Raw genomic sequence first — 22,602 nt, 5'->3', positions numbered from 1 at the left:
AATTGTATTTAAAAAAAAAAAAGATGAGAGGGTTTTTATGCCTGTTTGAGGAGGAGCAGTCGGGATACAGGCTCTACTCAAGCTGGCTTTTCCCTACTCCAAAAGATATTCGGCCTCGTTATGCTTCGCGGTTGGGCCTAAATATTAGAGTTAAAAAAAATACTCAAAACTGAGTAACACTAGGCGTCTTTAAAATGGGTCATTATTACTCAAAATTTGAGTACGACATTACTCATTTTTTGGGTACAGTTCAGTTTCATTACTGGCTAGAAATCCGCCACGGCCAATAAACGACACCACATGTTCATCAATAATTACCTTGTAATAAAAGTAAACAGTTATAATGCCTTCTGAGGCGCACACAATTAAAAAACATATGTCACAAACTGAAGCACATCGTAATCATCTTTCAAAATGGACGTCGTTATATGCGACGTTACTCAGAAATAGTGATGGGCGATCCGCTCATGAACTGTTAAAAAGAACTAGTTCAGTCAGATGAGTGAGTGAGCTATCGCTCAGTTTGCACAGACGACGATTCATCGATTCACCTACTCACACAACTCACCGCACCTACCGAACAAATATGAGCTATTACAGCTATGTGTTTTGAAACGAACCGAAAAAGAAAAAGGAAAAACACCCTAATATTACACCTCTTTATCCCACAATGCATTATCATTTCTCTTTCTCGCCCACTAGTTCGTTCCATTCACTGACCGACATGCTTACATTAAAAAAAAAAAAAACAGCCTGCTCACCAGGGGGGATCTATCTGTCAAGCATCGTGTAACCAACATATTCGGCAATATGGCGTTTGTTTTGGTTTTGGTTCTGTTTGGTCACGAAACTGATCGATGTGAAATATTATAGAATTAAAACGAGAAACCGCGGAAAACTTTCACGAATGTGTTGTGCAGTGATTTTTTCCCCCATTATTGTTCCTAGTTACAACGTCATGGACCAACAAACGTCATGGACCAGAGTTGATCTGCGATAACGCACACATATATGAAATTTGACAGCAGTGAACCCCCTCTGCTGCTCACACTAACATGACGTTCCGTTGACGACTCTGCTGATATTTGTCTGATTTTTGCTTGCGAAAAAGAAGGAAGGAATATGTTTGCTTTTGTTCTCACACATAATTTGATAGAATATCACATATGAGAATTCGCGTAGGTGCGAACAGCATTGAAAATCTCTTTTACCTGTATCAGCGCCAATTAAACGGATTCAACCGTCAGAAAGTTTGCAAAGCATAATATCGATAATATCTCTCTCTTCCAACACTGGAAGGTTGCCAAACATGTTATTTGCAAATATATTAACTCCATTTTGTATACATTCGCTAGTGACACATTTTTGAGCAAAAAAAAAATTAGTGGAAAATTCGAAAGTTTCCTAAACTTGCTAAACTTCAAAGAGTGAATTTTGACCGCATGCGCTGATTGATATTTATCTATCGATTCTTAGTATTTACATATATAATCATTTCATACAGTAAGCATAACTCTTTCTTATACCTGCTCTGAATTTAATAATTGCTTCTAGAGAAAAATGCTGCTTGGAAGAGTATCCAGTGATATTTGGTATCATTTCACTAAAGAAAAAGGAAAAGGTATTTGTCGTTATTGTAACGCATCTATTTCAATGTCATCCGGCTCCACATCGAATTTAAAGCGACATTTACAAGGAAAACACCCGTTGATTCCTTTGAATAGACAGGAAAGTAAGGAGAAAGGAAAAGATGCTGTTGTAAGTAAGGAGAAAGGAAAAGACGCTGTTGTTGACATAAGTACGACTGAAAATAATGAAAGCGGAGAACCATCTCAAAAATCTGCAGAGCAACGATCGCTTCCAGTTTCGTTCTCGTCTGGGAAACCACAGTCTTCCATGACACAGTTCATTGTAAAACGGTTGCCGATTCAGAAAAGCAGAAGTATTGATACCCAACTATTAACAATGATATGCAGAGAATATCATCCGTTATCCATAGTAGAGGATAAGGAGTTCGTCAAATTCATCGAACTTCTAAATCCATCGTATAACTTGCCAAGTCGAAAGACATTATCAAATAGTTTGTTACCTGCCGTATATAATGAGCTATTGGAAAAGGTTAAACTTGACCTAATAGATCCTCCCACTATATGTCTCACGTGCGATGGTTGGACAAGCCTAACAAACACAAGCTTTTATGCCCTGACTGCACATTTTATCAAAAATGGTAACCTAAAGTCGTATTTGTTAGAGTTCACGGAAAGACACACAGGAGAAAATATCGCTGACTGGATTAGTGGAATTCTTCGTAAATTCAATATTGAATACAAAATTACGGCAATAGTAACGGATAACGCTTCCAATATGAAGGCAGCAGCTGCAAATTTAAAACTGAGACATTTGGGTTGTTTTGCTCATACGCTGAATTTAATTGTTCAATGTGCAATAACAAATTCAATTGCGGAGGTAGTAGACAAGTGCAAGACCACCGTTCAATTTTTCAAAAAGAGCAGTCATGCTTCTTCAAAATTACGAGAAATGCAAATAAAACTAGGACAAAAAGAATTAAAATTTAAGCAAGATGTTATTACGCGGTGGAATTCCACCTTCGATATGATGGAAAGATTACTACTTAGTAAAGAAGCAGTCGTATCTACGCTAGCCCTGCTAGATGCTACCCGATGCACACTAAATGCTAATGACTGGGAAACCTACAAAGAGAGTATTGAAGTTTTACGAACATTTAACGACGTGACTATTGAAATATCATCTGAAAAACCGTTTCTCTTTCAAAAACTACAGTTATATCACGTTTGCTAAGTAGACGCCTTCGAGAGTTAGAAGAGTCTCCAATTCCAAACGTCAAAAAGCTTGTTTTTGAGTTGCTCGAAGGGTTGAGTTCTCGTTTTTGAGGGCGTGAGTCCAACGAGCTAATAGCTCAGGCAATGCTCTTAGATCCAAGATTTCGAAAGCAGGGATTCGGAGATGACCAAAAATTCCGTGCCGCATATCAATCGTTACTGCACAAGATACAACAGCTTCCAACATCATCAAATGAAGAGTCCCAAGTTGATCTAGTCGCTCAGCAAATAGTGAGTCCCTCTTCTTTTTGGCAGCAGTTCGACGAGTCTGTATTTAAGCTACAAGGAAAAACGGATTCAACGGCAGGCAGTATCGTTGAGCTTGATAAATACTTATCAGAACCATTCATCCATCGAACTAGTGATCCACTAGCCTGGTGGGAAACGAGGAAGCATATATATCCGAAACTGTACCAGATAATGCTCAGAAGGTTGTGTATTCCCGCCACATCAGTTCCGTGTGAAAGGGTATTTTCGAAAGCAGGGCAGTTGGTCTGTGAGAGACGTTCAAGATTATCGAGCAAGCATGTTTCCGAGATCATGTTTGTGAATGCCAATACCCATTAAGAAATCCCGCAGCTATACTTAAAGTGGCAGAAAAATGACCGGGGAAAACTAAATGTAATGAACTAAATGTACGATAATTGTTTTAACATGAATTTTGTATAAACATACCATTTTTTCTTTCAGATTTTCTCCTTAAGCTTCAAACTAAAACTATATTTCTGAAGAGAAAAGTGCAATCCAGAAATCATGAGTTATTATTTACGAGCGTGTAAGCAGAGTTGTCAAAAGGGTGGGTAATTTATTACGAACTTTGCATTATAGCACCCGCCATTATGGTGCGTAAAAAGCTGGATAGGCTTTTTACTGCTTCTAGCACAGATAACAGACATCCAAGCTAATTTTGCTTCATGTGTGAAAAGACGCAACGGTTTTTTAGCATGTCGCAATAGACCTATTTACGTACGAATGTGTTAGTGTCACTCATTGAGGAAAATATTTACAAATCGCTGTTTTGTTTTGCAATGCTATGTTTTTAGCAGCTGAACAAATAACACTGTGCTACAAATGAAAAAAAAAATGCAAGAACTTCTGAAGTGACCTAGTGTACGTTGTAGGTCTTGATGAGTGAAACATTCGAACATACTAGAAATTTTCCAAACACCCCCAAAATCTGAAGTTATGGTCAAAATACGGGTTTTAGGACCTCAGTGCATACAACTTTTTTTTAACTCAGTCATTTCTGGACCGATTTTCACTATTTTAGCGGTTTTGGAAAGAAGATAAACAGAGCTTTCAAAATATATACAGGTTTGTACTAATATCACTAAAATATGTTGAGTTATTTGAGTTTAAATATAATTTTTTAAACTTTTTCACGCAATTTTTCAAACAAACTTGAAATCTGCCAGCTGTTTTGTGAAAAAGATACTACAAATACACTAAAATTTTGAAAGTATATTCAATGACGAATCAAACAAAAGTGGTTTTGTGCAAATCGGTGAATGTTCAGCTGAGTTATATATTTTTAATGAAATCCAGAATTTTTGGCTTTTATAGCACAATTATTTCACGGTGCTACAAATGGAGAAAAAATGGAAGACCTTCTTAAGTGACCTAATGTAGGTTGTAGGTCTTGTTCAGTGTAACATTCCCTTATGCTAGAAATTTTCCAAACACCTCCAAAATCTGAAGTTATGGTCAAAATACGGTTTTTTGGACCTCAGTGCATACAACTTTTTTTAACTCAGTCATTTCCTGGCCAATTTTTAATATTTTAGCAGTTTTCGAAAGGAGATAAACAGAGCTTTCAAAATATATACAGGTTTGTACTAATATCACTGAAACATGTTGAGTTATTTGAGTTTAAATCTATTATTTTACGCATTTTTCAAACAAATTGAATATACTTTCAAAGTTTTAGTGCATTAGTAGTATCTTTCTCACAAAACAACAATATCGCACGCTAGCTTGGGAGCTAATAGCGGTCTCGATCAACTAGATTTGTGCAGAGAATTCGTTATCGATATTGTTTTTGGCACATTTGGCATGTGCAGGCTAAATACAACGATACACTGTGCCCCAGAGTGCTGAGCCGAGAAAATTCCCAGCTCGAAAAGATCCTGGACCGGATCGGGAACCGACTCCGATTTCACAACCGTGTGGAAGAGCTAACCGATTAACATCGCTAACCACGGAGCCACGGGGATCACATAAATTTTGTTACATAAATAGGTGGTAAATTTCAAGTTAAGTTTAAAAATTGCGTTAAGAAGTCTAAAAATTTAGATTTAAACTCAAATCACTCAACATGTTTTGGTGATATTGGTACAAATCTCTAAATATTTAAAAAAAATTGTTTATCCCCTTTCCAAAACTGCTAAAATATTGAAAATCGGTCAGGAAATGACTGAGTTAAAAAAAATGTATGCGCTGAAAACCGTATTTTGACCATAACTTCAAATTTTAGAGGTGTTTGAAAAATTCCTGGTATGAGCGAATGTTACACTCAACAAGACCTTAAACCACAGAGAACAGACATTCATGTTCATATAAAGAAATTTGAAAATCGTGTGTAAAAATTTGAATCAAAATACATCTGTCTTGTGGTGCCCCAGTTGCACTGCATAAATATTGCTGTATTGATATTTTATCGATATCAGTGCTTGGTTTGTAAGCGACAAAAGCGCCACATAACGTGAGCATTACCTCTTAGTGGTAAATGACGGTTGCAAGTTTTTACACATCTTTTGAAAAGAAGATGAACGTCTGTTCTCTGTGCTTAAACCTACACTAGGTCACTTAAGAAGCTCTTGCATTTTTCTCCATTTGTAGGGCTGTGAATTAATTGAGCGGTTGAAGCTGAAAATTCTTGTTTTCATAAAAAATATATAACTCAGCAATATATTCACTGATTTTTCCAAAACCATTTTTGTTTGATTCGTCATTAAATATACTTTCAAAGTTTTAGTGTATTTGTAGTATCTTTCTTACGAAAACAGGTGGCAAATTTCAAGTTTGTTTGAAAAATTGCGTGAAAAAGTCTAAAAAATTAGATTTGTACTCAAATAACTGTAACAGGGGGGTCACCCTGTACACACGAAAATTTGCCCGGCGAAACCCTTACAGGGCGGCCAGATGCCTCTAACGGACTTTCGGATCTTTGCTAGAACAGAGGGAAAAAATAAACAAAATAAATAAACAAAAACTTATCGCGTTTATTCCGGTTTTTCCCTCAGCTGTCGTTGGTGGCGATTTCCGGAATGGTCGTCTAGGGTGGCTTTACAGCTGCTTCTGCAGCTCCCGGACTCCCAGCTGCTGCGACAATCCTCGGCGGGTGGTGTTAAAACTTCTGCTCCTTGGCACTTAGCCGGGGGTAGCCAATAGCGTAGCTTACCCTACTCGGCGAGCAAACACCAAACACAAACACTCGAATCACGGGCCAGCGGAATAACCTTCGCTGGTCTTCACGTAGCAGCGGAACAACCTTCGCTGCAACTACGCGGGACACATATCAAAAACACAAACTGTAAATATAAAACAGTAAACGCGCACTTATTAAACAATAACAAAACGCGACGTGTGTGTCCTACCGTGATCGAGGCTAAACTACTCATCCCGCGATGGCTGTCTATGTTGCCGACCACAACAAACCCGCCGTGACGTCTTAGTCAGCACTCAGCACACCACTTTTCCGCAGCTAGGGGGAAATTCCGGCCTATCTAACCCTAAACATTAATTCACAAATATAAAATAAAAATTATCGGCCCTACTAAACGCGACAATATCGTTCACAAACGAAAAAACGAACGAATTTAAACGAATTTACGTGAACGATATTCAGCGCAAGTGGTAAGAACTGTCATAACAAGTACACGCTGCTGCGGGAGTGCCCAAATGCGGGTAATTTTCACTTATACACTCTCACAGCAGTACCCAAAGTTAGGGTTATTTTTACGCGTACACGCACTACATAATTAAGTAAATTTTCCACTCGATGCTAGAATTTTAACCGCACAGGTTACAATCTCGCCCACACCAAGTGGAAAAAAAAATTGACAGCAATTTTTTTAACTAACCTAACACCTAACACCGATAACAATAATAAACGGGGAATGAATAAGTTAATGAACAAATAAATAAATAAATTAATTAATAAATAAATAAACAAAAAAATAAATATATATGTAAAAAATCTGCTATCCCTATCATTCCTTCCGTAATTTACAAATAAACAATTCCAAAAACTAATCGACCGGAGTTCCGAATCGTTGAAATTGTTTGGTCTTGGTGTGAAGTGCTAATTCTGAAAGCATTCGCAAAGCGAGAAGCAGTCAGCTCTCATCTGACCCAATCAAGGCCTGAACTTGAAATCCAATTCTAATCCATTCTTCAAGACAACTCATCTTCCCAAAATACTGCAAGTCCCAGTACTAATTTTGTACGGTTCTGACTTGCAGGGGAACGGTTGTCGGTTTTTTTTCATCGACTGTCCAACTTTCGTGTTCTTACGGTGCCAACACTCGATACCTGAGCTAGAGTTAATTTCCGAACCACTCATTCTATTCTCTCTTTCATACATACGCTTTCATTCCAATCGCCATTTGCAATTCGACTCACCTTTTGAATTAACTCTAGAACATTGTATCTCACCCAACCACGTCAACTTTTATTCGTTCACTCATGCATATCCAATCAAACACTCACGCACTCCTTCTGGCACCCCTCCCACGTCATCGTCGACATTCCGGACAAAATGTCTTTCTGTCCCTGTTCATCTCGAAAGCATCTCCCATACTGAGACGTTTGAGAGGGACCAAAGAATGTCATAATGCGGTAAATAATAAAAATGTTCCCTAAGGAATTCAATTTTATCACCCTGGTGGTTAAAATCTGAAGCCCCAGTATTATGCAAGACTCCGAATACACAACATTCGGTTCCGATGACGCACATTTATACATATCCACATTCGGCCGCACCGTACATACATTACATTGCCTTACCACAAACGATCAGTTTCTAATCCGAATCCATCTTATCGTTTCTGGCAGCACGGCATCGTTTGAAGCATGGCATCGTCAACCGGCGATGACGTCATTCCTATGCGGAATGATCAATGAATATTTTATGTAAACAAACCGGAATGGAAACTCGCCGTTCACATTCCAGTTTTCGCGATTTTTTTGGTTTTCGCGACGTTTTCTCGCGGCGAAAATACGTTGCGCGTGCGTGTTTATCCCCATAGAAGAGGGGAAAAGTGTTTTGTGCGATGAAGAAACGCCCAAACAAGGCAAAAATTTGTAAAAAGTGTTTTCCCAAAAGGCGCGGAATTCTATTCCGGCAAAAAATAACATTTACACCATCACGGCTGTTTTTGGAACAGAAAGCAAAACTTCAGCGGAACGATTTATTACCCCGCCACTAGTGCGAAGCACGCAAAACGTTAACGAAGGTAATGAAGAACCTTCTAACAGCAGTGTAAGTCTCCCTTTTTACTATTCACTAGAAGAAGGTAGAGCAACGCATTAATGGACCGACAGTCCAAGTGTAATCCGGCGGTCGCCTTCGAAATGTTCCCAAATGAACAATCCGTTTAAAGGCAGGCCGCCGGTACAAAATTGTACTAGTTTATGCTGGTTTGAGAAGATTTGCTGGCCAGACACCAAGATTTTTCCCGGTAGGATCAACCAGCTCGTAAGACGAAGACCCCTTTTTGGCGAGAACTTTCGCCGGTAAGTATTGTGGTCCAATTTTAGCGTTATAAGGCTCGAGAGCGTTCGACAACTTCATGTTTCGTCGGTAAACAATTTGACCGACTGCGAATGAGTTCGCAAATTTGCGATGTCGCCCGTTATATTGCTGTCGAGCACCCTCTGAGGCCTTACGAAGATTTTTAACCACAATACCCCGAATTGTCTCTAATTGGTCCTGTCTTGATTTCAGATCACCCACCCCGGAGATCCTGGAGTAGTCATCCCCTGATGCCATTTCGCAACCATGGACGACGAAATGAGGACTAAACCCGGTAGAAGAATGAACCGTTGTATTTAGAATGCGTTCCACATCAGAGATGCGGGCATCCCAGTTGCGCTGGTCTGTGCGGGCGTACGCGCGAATTGCCGTATTTATAGAACGTATCGTTCGTTCTACCGGGTTAGCCTGCGAATGATATCTCGAATTCAGCCAATGTGTAACATTTGTTTCTTTTAGGAATCGGCTGAATTCTCTGGAGATGAACGTCGAACCATTATCGCTCAACAGGATTTCCGGACTTCCATGGCGGTTGAACCATTGTTCGCGAAGGGTCGCACAAAGTGAGGCGCTGCAAATTTTGCGAACGGGGGTCAACATTACGTACTTGCGGAAGACGTCGAGGACGACTAGCAAGTGTTGATTGCCCCGTTTGCTTCGAGGAAGTGGGCCTATGTAGTCCACCGATATCATCTGCCACGGTGCACCGGTTGTGCGTGACTGACCCATTTCTGGTTGGACTGAGGTAAATGGTGCTTTTATCTCTTTGCAGGTCCCACATTGGTGAATATATTTGCGAACTTCTGGTCCCATACGAGGCTAAAAATAGCGTTTTTGAACCTCGTGAATCGTTTTATCGTAACCCACATGAAGCAATTCATCGTGGGTACGTTGCACGATTTCTTCTTGACACTCGGGAGTTGGGACCAATTTCCAACTAAACCGAGAGTCAAATGGTACTTTTCGAGGCCACGTATTTGAAATGTTTACCATCTTCGACTTTGAAGTCAGAATAATCATCAGGATTATCTGAAACTTTAGACTTCATGGAACAATACCAGTCTGAAGTGGACAATGCCGAAATGGCTGCTACAGCCCGGGATTAGGCATCCGGAACGACATTGTCCTTACCTTTCCGGTGCTCAATGAACATGTCGTAGAGTTGTAGTTCCAAACTCCACCGACTCAGGCGCGAACTGGTTTTCCATTTGATCTTCAGTATCCAGGTAATTGCTGATGAATCAGTGACAAGTCGAAAATGATAACCTTCCAAGTAACCTCGGAAGTGTTCAACCGCCATAATCACCGCCAGACCTTCCTTTTCGGTAGCGTGATAATTCCGTTGGGGAGTGGTTAGCTTATGTGAAAAATAAGCTACCACCTTTTCCCCCTCTGGATGTTCTTGCACCAGAACAGCCGCGACAGCAGTGTCGCTGGCATCTGTCTGCAAAATGAATTCCTTTGAAAAATCTGGCGGGACAAGCACTGGAGGTGTGACTAAAAGTTCCTTTACCTTCAGGAACGCGAGTTCTGCTTCGGTGTTCCAGCCAATATTCTTGGCCTTTGTTTTCAAGAGGTCGGTCAAAGGTGCGGTTACCTCACTAAACCAATCAATGAAACGCCGGTAGTAACCGCACATTCCAAGGAATCGGCGCAGTTTAGTAACCGTCACCGGCCGCTCGTAATCGAGTATCGGCTGAATTTTGTCAGGGTTGACCTTTAGACCTTCCTGATTCAACAAATAGCCAAGAAATTTTAACTCTGGAACCCCAAAACGGGATTTAGCCAGGTTTATCGTCAGATTGGCTCTGGCTAGACATTTGGCCACTTCTTTGAGTAACTGCAGGTGATGCTCGAACGTTTCGCTTACCACGATGATATCATCGAGGTAAACAAAAACGTACGGTTCCAGCTTTCCTCGTCCTAACACCTGGTCCATCAGACGTGCCAAAGTGGCAGGGCTGTTAACGAGACCGAAGGGTAGCCGAGTAAATTGGAACATACCCCTGCCGGGCACACTGAAAGCAGTAAACTTACGACTGCCCTTAGCCAAAGGAACCTGGAGAAAAGCCTCCTTTAAGTCTATAGTAGACAGGTACTTGGCTTTAGGCAGGCTCCCTAAAATGCGCCCGGGATGTGGCAGAGGGTATGCATCACGTACTGTACGCTCATTAAGAGGCCGGGCATCTAGACAAAGCCGAATAGAGTCGTCTGGTTTGGTCACAGCGACAATATTCATAGACCAATCGGAATCTGACTCTTCAATAATACCCATAGAACGCCAACGGTCGACTTCTTCCCAGACTTTAGGCAGTTTTCTTGGGCTCATTTTATAAGGATATCGACAAACAGGCGTGGCACTTTGAAATTCTTCCTTAATTACGATCCTGTGCTCTGTTAGCGAGGTCATATTCAATTTTCCGGGCACTACAGCCTGAAAACAGGTCGTAACCTGTTCGATACAGGCCATCTCTTCCGGAGTAAGTATAGACTCACTCGGAGCATCAATCTCTACTTCTTCGTCCCGTTCCGAACCTGAGTTCAACAGAGCACAAGTTTGCAACTCGGGTGTTATTCCAAAGGCGCGCCAAAAGTCCATACCGAGTATTGAAGAAACTTTTAATTGCTCCACTACAAGGGTGCAAATAACCTTTGTCTTGTTTTGGAAAGTGTACGGAAGATATATTTGTCTAAGGATCGGTAAGGTCTGTCCATTTGCTGAACGAAGTTCAACTGGCCTTTCCAAACCTTTCAATGGACTTTTGGAAAACTTTCGGTACAACTTTTCGGTGATAATGGTGGCATTACTACCACTGTCGAGCAAAGCCTTGAAGGAATGGCCATATACTGCGACAAAAACGAAAGGACGATTATCGGACGGATCATCGAGGATGATGGTTTCAACAAACAACGGATCACGATAATCCTCATCATGAGCTGGTCGAAAACTGTTGTAAATTTGGGGTCTAATTTTAGGCTTTCTATGGGGCGCACATCCTTACACAACTGCGACTTTAGTTGGTACGAATCCCGTTTTTTAAGCAGTAGGGACAGCGAGAGACATCGAAACCCTTGAATCCACACAAAATACAGAAGACTCGTCTTGGATTTCTACACGCCTCATGCTCGTGTCCAGTACCACCGCAGTTGTAACAGACTCCGAGACTAGGAGGTCGATGCTGTTCCACCAGATAGTCGAGACAAATCACCGGTTTTTGTTTAGATTCCGGTTTCGAATTTCTCTCGACAAGATTCTTTTCCGTCTGAACACCTGGCTTTTTCTTCGTGTTTTCAGACGGCGTTTTGGAAGCAAAATTATCCTTTTGGGAATTTTTGCTCCAAAATGTTTTGGTTTCAACGTGGCTGTTATTCGAACCACCTCCTTTTCTGTTTGGTTGGTCCTTTTTCGAGGGGTTAACCGGCGGATTTACCGAATAAGCAGCGACTTCTTTTTGAGAACCGAACACTTTTCGGTAAATCGGTGTTTTGTACGCGTCAATCGATTAACCTAAAGTCATCAATTCTGCAAGCGTACTCACTGGCTTCGAAATTAGTATTTGCTTATAGTCCGGCCTGAGGTTCCGCTTGAGCACGTCGAGTTTTTCGCTCGGTGTCATGGGAACCGTCATAGCACGAAATATTTTTTCTATTTCCCGGAAATAAATAATAAAGGTCATTTTTTTAAAAATCTGGAAAAGGCAAAATTAAAATCTGGAAAAAATCTGGCGGTCATTTCGTGGTGTGAAAGGTTAATTTTTCGGATAAAAGTCTTGAGGTACGCAAAATTTGAGGTGACAAAATTGCAAAATTTCGCGCCAAAATTGAAGTGATGACCTTTTTGCGGAACAGAGAAAATAAAATCTAGATCATCCATGAAAAATCTGGATAATTGGACATCAAAGCTGTCTACCTGGATACATGTTCAAAAATCTGGATAATCCAGCTAAATCTGGATACCTGGCAACGCTGCTCACAAACCAAATAGTTCCAGTTGTAAAGCCTGTTCTGCGGTCTCATAGCCCGATACCAAGTAAGAGCATTGTCAGTGAGTAGGTGCATTGCAGAACTGAACAGCTCCTCCTCTGAAATTTGCTCGCACTGAGCATAATTTTCAACGGAGTCCAGAAATTCAGTCCTAGCCCATCATCTGTCCCAGCGTATTTCTCAATTTGCTAATCGGAGACACGCTGTGGTCGACGATTATAATGGTAGCCCGAGCAGGATGGTATTTCATTACCCGTATGATTGGGCAAAGGAAAACGCCCACTTGTCGGGCTAGACCTTCCATTCACATGGTGTTGTGGGGCCTGGGACTGAATGACTGGTAAAGCTGGTTTCGTGTTCTTAATCGGAAGTGACGGACATCGTTCTTTCAGGAAGTCCAGGAGTAGCTTTTCCACCACGGTTTGGTTTAATGTGGGCACCAGTGGTGGATCAGGAACTTCCGGTTCTTCTGGCTCTTCGATTTCGTCCGTCTCACGTCTTTCGTCCAGATCGGTCTGCAGATCAATCTCGGGAACGCCAGCTGGTTTAGAATGTACCAGCGCCCGAAGTTCATTGACGGATTCACGAAGTGAGACAACTTCTTGAACCGTCTTTCGCAAAACTGAAGCAATAGTGTTCAGTGAAGCAATCCCGCCCATTAGCGTCTGAGTAGCTTCCAAAAGGCTATCAGACCTCTCAGCCGCTAGAGCTTTATCTCGTTGGGATTGCTGACGTAAAAGTCGAATCTCGTGCCTTAACTCGCTCAAGACAGACCCAACATCTTCTCCTACGAGCGGACCAGATCCTACACTTTGCAGTGAAATGGGTGCCGTTTGTGTTGGTGGCACGTTTGTGTCCAGCAAATCTCCCAAACCTGCTCCACCTTCCCCAGTATTTTCAATTGGAGGAAGCACTGCCGACAAATCAAAATGTTCTTGATATGTAGCAGCAACTTCCACCAACAAACCCAAAATTTCCTGGTTGACCTCCCCTGCTGTGTATTTGTGGATTATCTGGAGTCTAGACCCCAGATCGAGTAACCTTGTTCGGTAAACCTCCTTGTTTGGGCATCTATAACGGAGATCTTCCTTAATGGAGCTCAACTTCCCAAGGCAGATCTCCATTTCTTCAGCAGAATTTCCACCGGAGAAGACCGTTCTTCGGCCAACAATCCCCGTAAACGACGCTGCCGTTGAACCCCAGATGGATCCGAATCAGCCGAGATGACAACATTCCGCGAGCTCAACTCAAAATCTAGCTCGTCGAAATGCAAATGGTCAACCCGCATCAACCAATAAGCTCTGTTGAGCTCTTCAACCATCATCGCCATTTTCTCAATGTTCTTGGAAAAGAACTCAAAAGCACACAGCATGAAGTATTGACACGGTATGAAACTTTGTATTATTTTTTTGCCCACTAACGATTCCCTTATATTTCAGGAATTTGAGCTGAATTAAAAAATGTTTCGAATCGGATTAAAATTTTAGTGTTGGCAACCACCTTGACTGGGAAAGACTCAAGCTTTCTACAACTCGGCAGTTCAACCAAAACCAACGCAAACCCACCGATTCGGAAAACAAAAATAAATATATACAATAAATATTTAATAAATAAAATAAATAACAGTGAAAAATAAATAAACAATACGACCGCGAACAATATTGCGGAAGAAACCTCACCACTTGCGTAACAAAAATTCTAGCAAAAATCCGATTTTGGTAGAGGTACCCCACACTCAAAGGAAAAAAAATATTTTTCCTAAGAAAAATATTTTTTTAGTGCGGTTTTTGCGCTGTGCGCCAATTGTAACAGGGGTGTCACCCTGTACACACGAAACGGACTTTAGGATCTTTGCTAGAACAGAGGGAAAAAATCTAGGGTGGCTTTCCAGCTGCTTCTGCAGCTCCCGGACTCCCAGCTGTTGCGACAATCCTCGGCGGGTGGTGTTAAAACTTCTGCTCATTGGCACTTAGCCGGGGGTAGCCAATAGCGTAGCTTACCCTACTCGGCGAGCAAACACCAAACACAAACACTCGAATCACGGGCCAGCGGAACAACCTTCGCTGGTCTTCACGTAGCAGCGAAACAACCTTCGCTGCAACTACGCGGGATACAAATCAAAAACACAAACTGTAAATATAAAACAGTAAACGCGCACTTATTAAACAATAACAAAACGCGACGTGTGTGTCCTACCGTGATCGAGGCTAAACTGCTCATCCCGCGCAGAGATGCCAGATGTTTTTGAAAAATGTCTGCAACTGCTCGAAAACCCGGAAAAATGTGCTCGAAATCTGAAAATCATGTATCCGTGATCCGAAAAAAATTCGCTCGCGCAAGCAAAAGTCTGTAAAATTCTGCACACATTTTAAGAAAATCTGCGCAAATATGAGGAGACTCTAACAAAAATCTGCAGAAACCGTGGAAAAACTGCAAATATCTGCAAATCAATAAATACCTGCATACGGACTCCAAAAATCTGCGTTCTGCAGACAAATCTGCACATTTGGTATCCCTGATCCCGCGATGGCTGCCTATGTTGCCGACCACAACAAACCCGCCGTGTCGTCGTAGTCAGCACTCAGCACACCACTTTTCCGCAGCTAGAGGGAAATTCCGGCCTATCTAACCCTAAACATTAATTCACAAATATAAAATAAAAATTATCGGCCCTACTAAACGCGACAATATCGTTCACAAACGAAAAAACGAACGAATTTACGTGAACGATATTCAGCGCAAGTGGTAAGAACTGTCATAACAAGTACACGCTGCTGCGAGAGTGCCCAAATGCGGGTAGTTTTCACTTATACACTCTCGCAGCAGTACCCAAAGTTAGGGTTATTTTTACGCGTACACGCTCTACATAATTAAGTAAATTTTCCACTCGATGCTAAAATTGTAACCGCACAGGTTACATAACTCAACATGTTTCAGTGATATTAGTACAAACCTGTATATATTTTGAAAGCTCTGTTTACTTTCTTTCCAGAACTGCTAGAATATTGAAAATCGATCAAGGAATGACTGAGTTAAAAAAAGTTGTATGCACTGAGGTCCAAAAAATCGTATTTTGACCATAACTTCAGATTTTGAGGGTGTTTGGAAAATTTATATTATGAGCGAATGTTACACTCAACAAGACCTACAACCTACACTAGGTCACTTCAGAAGTTCTAAATCGCTGTAGCACAGTGTAATCAATTGAACACTTATTGTAAGTTCTAAACTCGTTTCTGAATAAATTTTTCATTCGTGATCATGAATCGGAAAAAGCTGCTTAACATAATCGACCAAAAATGGTGAAAAGTGATGAAAAGACGAAGCAACGAGCTGCGATGATTTACAGTTTGGAGGAAACAAAAGCAACTCTACACGGATTTACACGTTCACTAGTGTGCGTAGGTAAAAAGTCACTTATCTCAATACGCAGTATGGTGGCGCTAAGACACTTATAGCGAATTTCTTTATTCTACCAGCGCACCTCGTTTTGACCTGGAAGCGCACTAACTGCTGTCAAAACCCTTCTTTATTCGCTCGATTTTGACCCAGTTTTGACCTGCCGTGCCTAACTGGTTGGTTAAATTTCGAATTAGGTCAACTAAAATTTATATTGGAATTTTTGGCTGCCTTGGGTGCGTATAATTACTACGTTTTACAGTATTTAAGTTCGTGAACACGACGATTTCTAGCGTATATGAGATTAATTCCGAAAATCAATATAACACTGAAAAAAAAATCATACGCTCATACCAAATGCTCTTTACACATGCATACCAATAAATCAACCCAATCGTTTCAACAACCCGATCAACCATTCGTTAAACTTCTTCAAAGTGCTTTGCACAAAAAAAAAGAATCATGTCGGTAAACCTTTACATCCAAAATAATTTAATTTTGATACATATATTAAGGTATATTTGGAGATCGATACTTATATTCTGAAAGATTTCTTTACTGGCCGTATGATAGAACTCTATAAAGAGACCACACTTAATTTCGATAAACATCGATGCAGACCAAAAATTTATAGAATTCTTTGTTATAATTTATCGAAATATATTGAAAGATCGATATCATTGTTATGACATATTTTGCCAAAAATCGATAAATAATTGTATCGAGTCGTTTTTGTCCTTATCGATTTTTGAAGCAGTGTAACGAATGTTTTATAAACAACAAGTAGCATAACGCTGTTTACGCGGTACGGAAAATCTTCATTATTCTGCGATCAAATCACATCAGCTATCATATGGCGAATCAAAGTTTCGAGAATGAAGTTGTGGAAGAGGTATTGGAGGAATCAAACTGTAATCAGCCAGTAGTAGTGACACTTCCGATTGATGTGTACAACGAGCAAGCGGATGCAATCAAAGCGCTACAAGCTGACATAAGTTTCATGAAAGAACAGATCAACATTCTAATACAACGAGGAGAAAGGTCGGAATCGTTATCGGCTGAAACTCACGAATATTTTGAACCGATTAAAAAGCTTATGCTCTGAAATCAATTAATGAATTGCTCGAATTCGAAGAATTACTGGGAAACAAAAATAACGAGAAAAAATTTGTAAGTTATAATAACTCAAGATTCTGCAGTTATATATATTGTTTATTTGCAGAAAAAGTTCCTGGCTTCATTTGTGCTCTTTAAAAAACCTCTAAAAGAAATGACAATGACATTTATTGAAAAGGTTTATCATCTAGAGCTGCAGACTAAGGTGAATTACTCAGGTGCTGGGGCTAAACAGGCCCTTAAAAGTTTGTGCTCAACGCAAGTATTATTAAGTAGGCAGATAATATATTATATTCGTCGATTGATAGATACCATACTCATACTATTATTTTTTACAGAATCTCTCATCGATCATTCATTATATGACAGCACGGATGATCCACCAGCCCTGGCGTGCGCCGAATTTCGGTATCAAATGCAGCACGCATGTGATAGGATCAGGAGTAGTGAGCGCAAGCAGTGTACAACAAACCGAAAGCGAACAACTAGAAAAGCGCTCTCGTCTCTAGAAAAAGAGCCTCGCGATCCTAACAATGAAGGAGGAGTGTCTGATGTAAATACGTAGTAATCTTCTTATTTTTATATAATTGACAATAAATAACAGTATAACAATAAATTACAAACTATGTATATGTATGAATCATTGGTGCTACGAAATAATCACAGTTATTCAGATTATATGGAAGACAAACCATTTTTGTTATTGATGAATGCAGAGGATATGTTTTTGAGTTGTTTCCAAAACAGCCTATTAGCATGTTTAGTTTCAAAGTCCATTTTGAACTACACAGTGATTCTTTCACTTCGAGCTGTTGTCCAGTGACATAAATACTCTCATCTTTTTTCTCGAAGAAAATCACCCGCAAAATAACAATTCCGTCTGGAGCATTTCACATTATGCAATTGACACTAATGCTATCTGCACGAATTGTGAAGTTTGGATAGGTTAATCTATAAAACCTATCAAGATTGTATACAAAATGACTCAATTTGAGTGTATTATTTGCAGCTTTCGTAACAGCAACGTAATTCAGTTCCTCTTGGAGTCTATTGAATATTTGCTGTAAGGGTTTATTTTGAGCATGTAAGTATCGCTTTATCTTTTTTATGTTCGCTTCGAAAGGATAACAGCTATAAGAATCCAAAGGCCCATGTAAATAGGCGTCATCTGCTAGGTGTAATAGTACGTGTACATTATACGATACTGTGTCTAATCCATATAGCTCAGGATATGTTACAACAAATGAGATGAGCATCTCTTTCGCAGTTTTGTTGCGATAGAAAACCTCAAAAAATGTAAGTATGTGTTCATTGGAATTATTTGATGGAATAAAACTGGCTCTGCATACAACAGGAAATTCCGGAATTCAGTTGCTTTCATTTTTGAGATATAATTGAGAGTCCTCAATTTCCTCTGGAATTCCATTGGAAAAATTTTTGTACATTCCTTGATACGATCATCAATCTTATTTATTTTGTCCTTCGTCAACTTTTGTGGATTTGCCTTACCTGTGAATGCAATAAGAATTTTCTTACAGACACCTTCATCCACAGCGTGCATTTTATCAATCACAAAGTCTTTAATCATATCAATCGGTAGATTTTCTAGAATCGTATGCTCTGTTGAGAGGTGATGGAAGTCTTGTTGGTTGCTCGATATTCTTCGTCTGAACTTCATGTCGGTACGCACAGGTGCATCGACTTCGGGGTATACTATTTTTCTTGAGCCAGGAATGTTCGTTCCTCGTGTTTCGCACTTTGGACAAGCTGAATATCCTCCGTGAGACTTGATACTTTTTATGTAAGCTACTGCCGGTGCATCTGCGGTGAAATATTTTAGTTTCACAGGATACACCCTGTCGTCTTTGTGAAAACCTGTGGAAAGCAATCCATTGATTTCATCGACAAGTTCTTCAAGGAATGTATTGAAAGATGTAGGTTTCGATGGTCCGTTGAAAATACCGACGATAAATACATGTCGTTTGAATTCCTCAGTATGAACAGCTCCTGATATAATCCACAAATCATTGGCCCCACTTTTTGAAACTGGGGTTCCGTCCACCGAAAAAGATAATATAACTGGATGTCCTTCTTCAATATAATCGATCAAATTAAACCGCCTCAAAAATTCCGCTACACCCATGTGAATATATTCTCCATTGCATATTTTCCGAAGGTTTGACTTTCTTGGAGTTTTCAGAAGAGTACGCGCATCATTGGGTAAGTACAGTCCAGCACTCTGCTTCAAGATCTTGAGCAAATCAGAGACACCGGCCAAAGGAACGCAATATTTTGAAGCCCAAGCACTTAATTCTGCGGCCAATTGGACACTTGGCGTACGATCAGGTTCAACAGAAAGCTATATTAATATAAAAAAAAAAAAAAATGATAATAGTTAGTTTACGAAACTTTGTCAGAAAAAAGTAATCACGTACTTTATTTTCTATGATCATGTTAAGAACTTGACACTCTATATCTTCGAAGGCTTCGTCCAAATAATCCACATCCATGAATTCGTCCGAAGAATGGTAATTTGATGGTGATCTCGTTTCTCTATCGTAAGCAGCATTATTTACTAATAGATTAACGGAGATACACTTTGAATGTCCCGGTAAGACAGTCGTTTCTAATTGTGGTTCTTTGAATTTTCGCCTGTATACTCTTTGCCGTTTTTTTAAAACTCTTGGTAAAACTCTTGGCATTTTAAAAAATGTTTATTATCCTCTATCTGTTATGAATGACGGACTGGGTATGATGGTTACCTGCGTACAATAAAACTAAACGAATAGATACGTTTTAAATTGCATAAATAAGTGCAAAGAAATTTTGACACGTTATCCTCTAGAGTGTTTAGTCAGCCTATACACCAGAGAGACGCCGAGACACTCACCGTTAAGGCAACTGTCAACATCAAAACGGGTGAGTTGTATCATTTTGCATTGCCGTTATCCGTTTTGATGTTGACAGTAGCCTTAACGGTGAGTGTCTTGTCATTTCTCTAATGTATAGGTTCGCTAGGAGTGTTCGACGTTCTGAGTGAAACTCTCCAGTAGCAGGCGTAGGCTAGAGGGTATAGAGTACGGCGATATCATAGACTTCCAGAAACATCATGGGTTCGAATCCAGACAGTATCAGGAATAAAAGTATCATTCACAAAAAAAATCTACATTTACCAAATCCACCCCCCACCCATAAGCACCGAATAATGAGAAAAATAATGCGTTTTTTTGTTCCACATTAGAATATTTAATATTCATAAAAAAAAGTTCGTCATTGAACTAAAAATAGATTAACATAAATAAAAATAACGAATCGACGACAAAAACCGATATCTTTTCAACTGTAATGATTTATTTTGATATTTTGAGAAACATTGTTATCGCCACGTCTATAAAAACTGATACGCACCTTTAGCACATTGATTATAAATAAATATCTGTACGAAATGGTGACGATCGCTATCGATTTTCACTATGGATGGCTTTAAAGATAGATATATCGAAACCTGAAGAAATTTGAAGAAATGGTTGATCGGGAAGGCGACCCATATCGATTTTTAATGGAATTCACGGTATTTTGACGTGTTTTGGCATTTGACGCGTTCTACATTGAAATCTGAGTGTAAAAAGATTGATTTTGGTATGCATGGCGAACCGAAGTGTAAGACACTTGATTTTGTGCTGTGAAGTGAAACGCAAGTTTATTCCACTTATGTATGAAATGTTTTATCTATTAGCAAAGAAGTAGAATCCCCTTGGCAGTAACGTGTCGATTTTTTATAATGAATAACCAGGTAGAGAATAATCATTGTTGCAACACCGTATAATCATCCCTGGCCACACGGCGGTCCGGTACGTCAAATGAGTTTTGCGAAAGAAGATAGAGGGAAGATGACATTAATCAAGAGGAGTAGATGTAGTAGTAGTAGTAGTATCAACAAGATAGAGTAAAAATAAACATAAATTCGCCATCGTGAGTTAGCTTATTTGTAACGGAAGTGAAAGGTGACTTATAATAGCTAAAAGCAAACCGCATTTTCGAGTGCAAATAGAAATTGTCCAAGAGTAGGAGGAACTATATCGTTCCAACATCCATTTCCAAAAAGGCTGTGAGTAAGGAATTTAACGAGATTTAGTATTTAGAAGTGAAATTATAGAAAATTTATACTTACCGTTGTTTACTTACCTGCAGGAGCGGTGAATCGCGGTGATAACCTGAAAAGGGAAAAAATTGCCAAAGGTTCCAAAAAATATTGGAACATAGATTGTGAGTAACAAAAAATACATATATTTAAAGCAGTTATTTAATCGGATACCTTCCGACAGCAACAGCGTTACACCACACGAGGAATTAAAATATTCGCTAAACGTTAGGGTAGCTAAACCGAAATTAGGCCAGGACAATTTCGAAGTAAATCGTAAGTGGCACAACAATTGAATTATCTAAATAAACTAAAAATTATAAATTCAATAGGATAAGGTGCGTCAGAAGTAAAGAGGAAGCCGAAGGAAGTTTACATTGGGAAAGGAAACCACTTTATTGTAAGCAAGTAATGGAAAATCAAAATGTTGTAAATTAATCAAAATAAAATATTACAGTTTGAGCGTCGTTAACAAAAATAGTTGGCTGCTTCAAAAATTGGGTTCCGCCCCGGAACATTCTCAAAAATAAAGTGACACGTTAGTTGTCCATAGAGAACTTCGAACTTTCCCTTCGAAATGGCTTCCGATACGGAAAGTGAGACGGAAAAATGCTAGATTTGACGCTAACTCTTTGCGCAATCTGCGGTCCATCGGCATGCGACGAGCCGATGATCGGATGCGATGGATGTTCCCGGTGGTTTCATTGCCGGTGTGCGGAAATCCTAGTTGACCAGGCACCAAAAACGTGGTACTGCCAAAACAAGGATTGCCAGGAGAAAGCCAAGCGGACGAAGGATGGCAAGAGGTCGTCTCATAGCCGGAAAACAACCGACGATTCAGACCAATCGAAGAAAGGATCCTCTATCGTGGATACGAGAGTGAAAGCACTGGAAGAAAAGGAGAAAAAACAGATGCAGGAGCTAGAGACGGAAATGAAACTGAAGATGATGGAGAAACAGTTGCAGCGCGCGATTGAAAATAGGAAGATGGAACTAGAGTTGAAAATGCGCGCCGAAGAGGAAGAGCAGCAGATGTCGTTTCAGGAGGAGTTGCTGCGGAAAAAACAAGAGCAGATCGACCGAATGAAAGCGAACCAAAGGACCTTCGAGCAGAAGATGGCAGATCTGGATAAAGAGTTGGTGAAATTATCGACCATCCAGGTGCCGAAAAACTCATCAAAGAAGGCCAATGGAGGTAAAGCCGAAACGTCCGGTGCAGGAAACAAACACCCGTGGAGGCTGACCAAAGCTTATTTGAAAAAGCTCGCTGCGAAAAACGAAAACGGTGACGCAGATGATGCGGATGATGCGGATAGTGAGGAAGACGATGAGCAGGATAGAAATTT

The 22,602-nt window shown here is 40.1% G+C and overlaps 2 protein-coding genes and 2 long non-coding RNA genes across 4 annotated transcripts; 3 read left to right on the top strand and 1 right to left on the bottom strand.

Moving 5' to 3' along the window:
* The first annotated feature begins 1,497 nt into the window (after positions 1–1,497).
* On the top strand, positions 1,498–3,615 carry LOC129729429 (zinc finger BED domain-containing protein 6-like). The gene is made up of 2 exons (XM_055687986.1): positions 1,498–3,496; positions 3,552–3,615. Exon 1 carries the CDS (start codon positions 1,561–1,563, stop codon positions 2,818–2,820), a length of 1,260 nt encoding a protein of 419 aa, XP_055543961.1. The 5' UTR covers positions 1,498–1,560; the 3' UTR covers positions 2,821–3,496; positions 3,552–3,615.
* Positions 3,616–16,643: 13,028 nt separating this feature from the next.
* LOC129731709 (uncharacterized) lies at positions 16,644–17,655 on the top strand. Its single transcript, XR_008729059.1, has 3 exons — positions 16,644–17,169; positions 17,222–17,387; positions 17,454–17,655. It is a non-coding gene; the product is annotated as an uncharacterized LOC129731709 (long non-coding RNA).
* An 827-nt stretch (positions 17,656–18,482) lies between these two features.
* LOC129728860 (uncharacterized) lies at positions 18,483–19,625 on the bottom strand. The gene is made up of 3 exons (XM_055687326.1): positions 19,551–19,625; positions 18,625–19,474; positions 18,483–18,529 (listed from the first exon to the last, which is right to left on the bottom strand). The coding sequence occupies exons 1-3, from the start codon at positions 19,623–19,625 to the stop codon at positions 18,483–18,485; spliced, it is 972 nt and encodes a 323-aa protein (XP_055543301.1).
* Positions 19,626–21,072: 1,447 nt separating this feature from the next.
* LOC129730883 (uncharacterized) lies at positions 21,073–21,514 on the top strand. The gene is made up of 3 exons (XR_008728936.1): positions 21,073–21,223; positions 21,307–21,381; positions 21,441–21,514. It is a non-coding gene; the product is annotated as an uncharacterized LOC129730883 (long non-coding RNA).
* Positions 21,515–22,602: the final 1,088 nt, after the last annotated feature.

Source organism: Wyeomyia smithii, chromosome 3, assembly GCF_029784165.1.
Source record: "Wyeomyia smithii strain HCP4-BCI-WySm-NY-G18 chromosome 3, ASM2978416v1, whole genome shotgun sequence".
In the NCBI taxonomy this organism is placed as follows: Eukaryota; Metazoa; Arthropoda; class Insecta; order Diptera; family Culicidae; genus Wyeomyia; species Wyeomyia smithii.
This window is presented reverse-complemented; position numbering and strand designations above follow the sequence as displayed.

What these genes read in the sequence shown, in the direction of transcription:
- LOC129729429 (XM_055687986.1), top strand. Translation starts at nt 1,561, where the DNA reads ATGCTGCTTGGAAGAGTATCCAGTGATATTTGGTATCATTTCACTAAA.
- LOC129728860 (XM_055687326.1), bottom strand. Translation starts at nt 19,625, where the DNA reads ATGGATGTGGATTATTTGGACGAAGCCTTCGAAGATATAGAGTGTCAA. An exon ending in ACATGATCATAGAAAATAAA is followed by an intron (nt 19,475 to 19,550) that starts GTACGTGATTAC and finishes ATATTAATATAG; the next exon opens with CTTTCTGTTGAACCTGATCG. An exon ending in AATTCTTATTGCATTCACAG is followed by an intron (nt 18,530 to 18,624) that starts GTAAGGCAAATC and finishes ATGGAATTCCAG; the next exon opens with AGGAAATTGAGGACTCTCAA.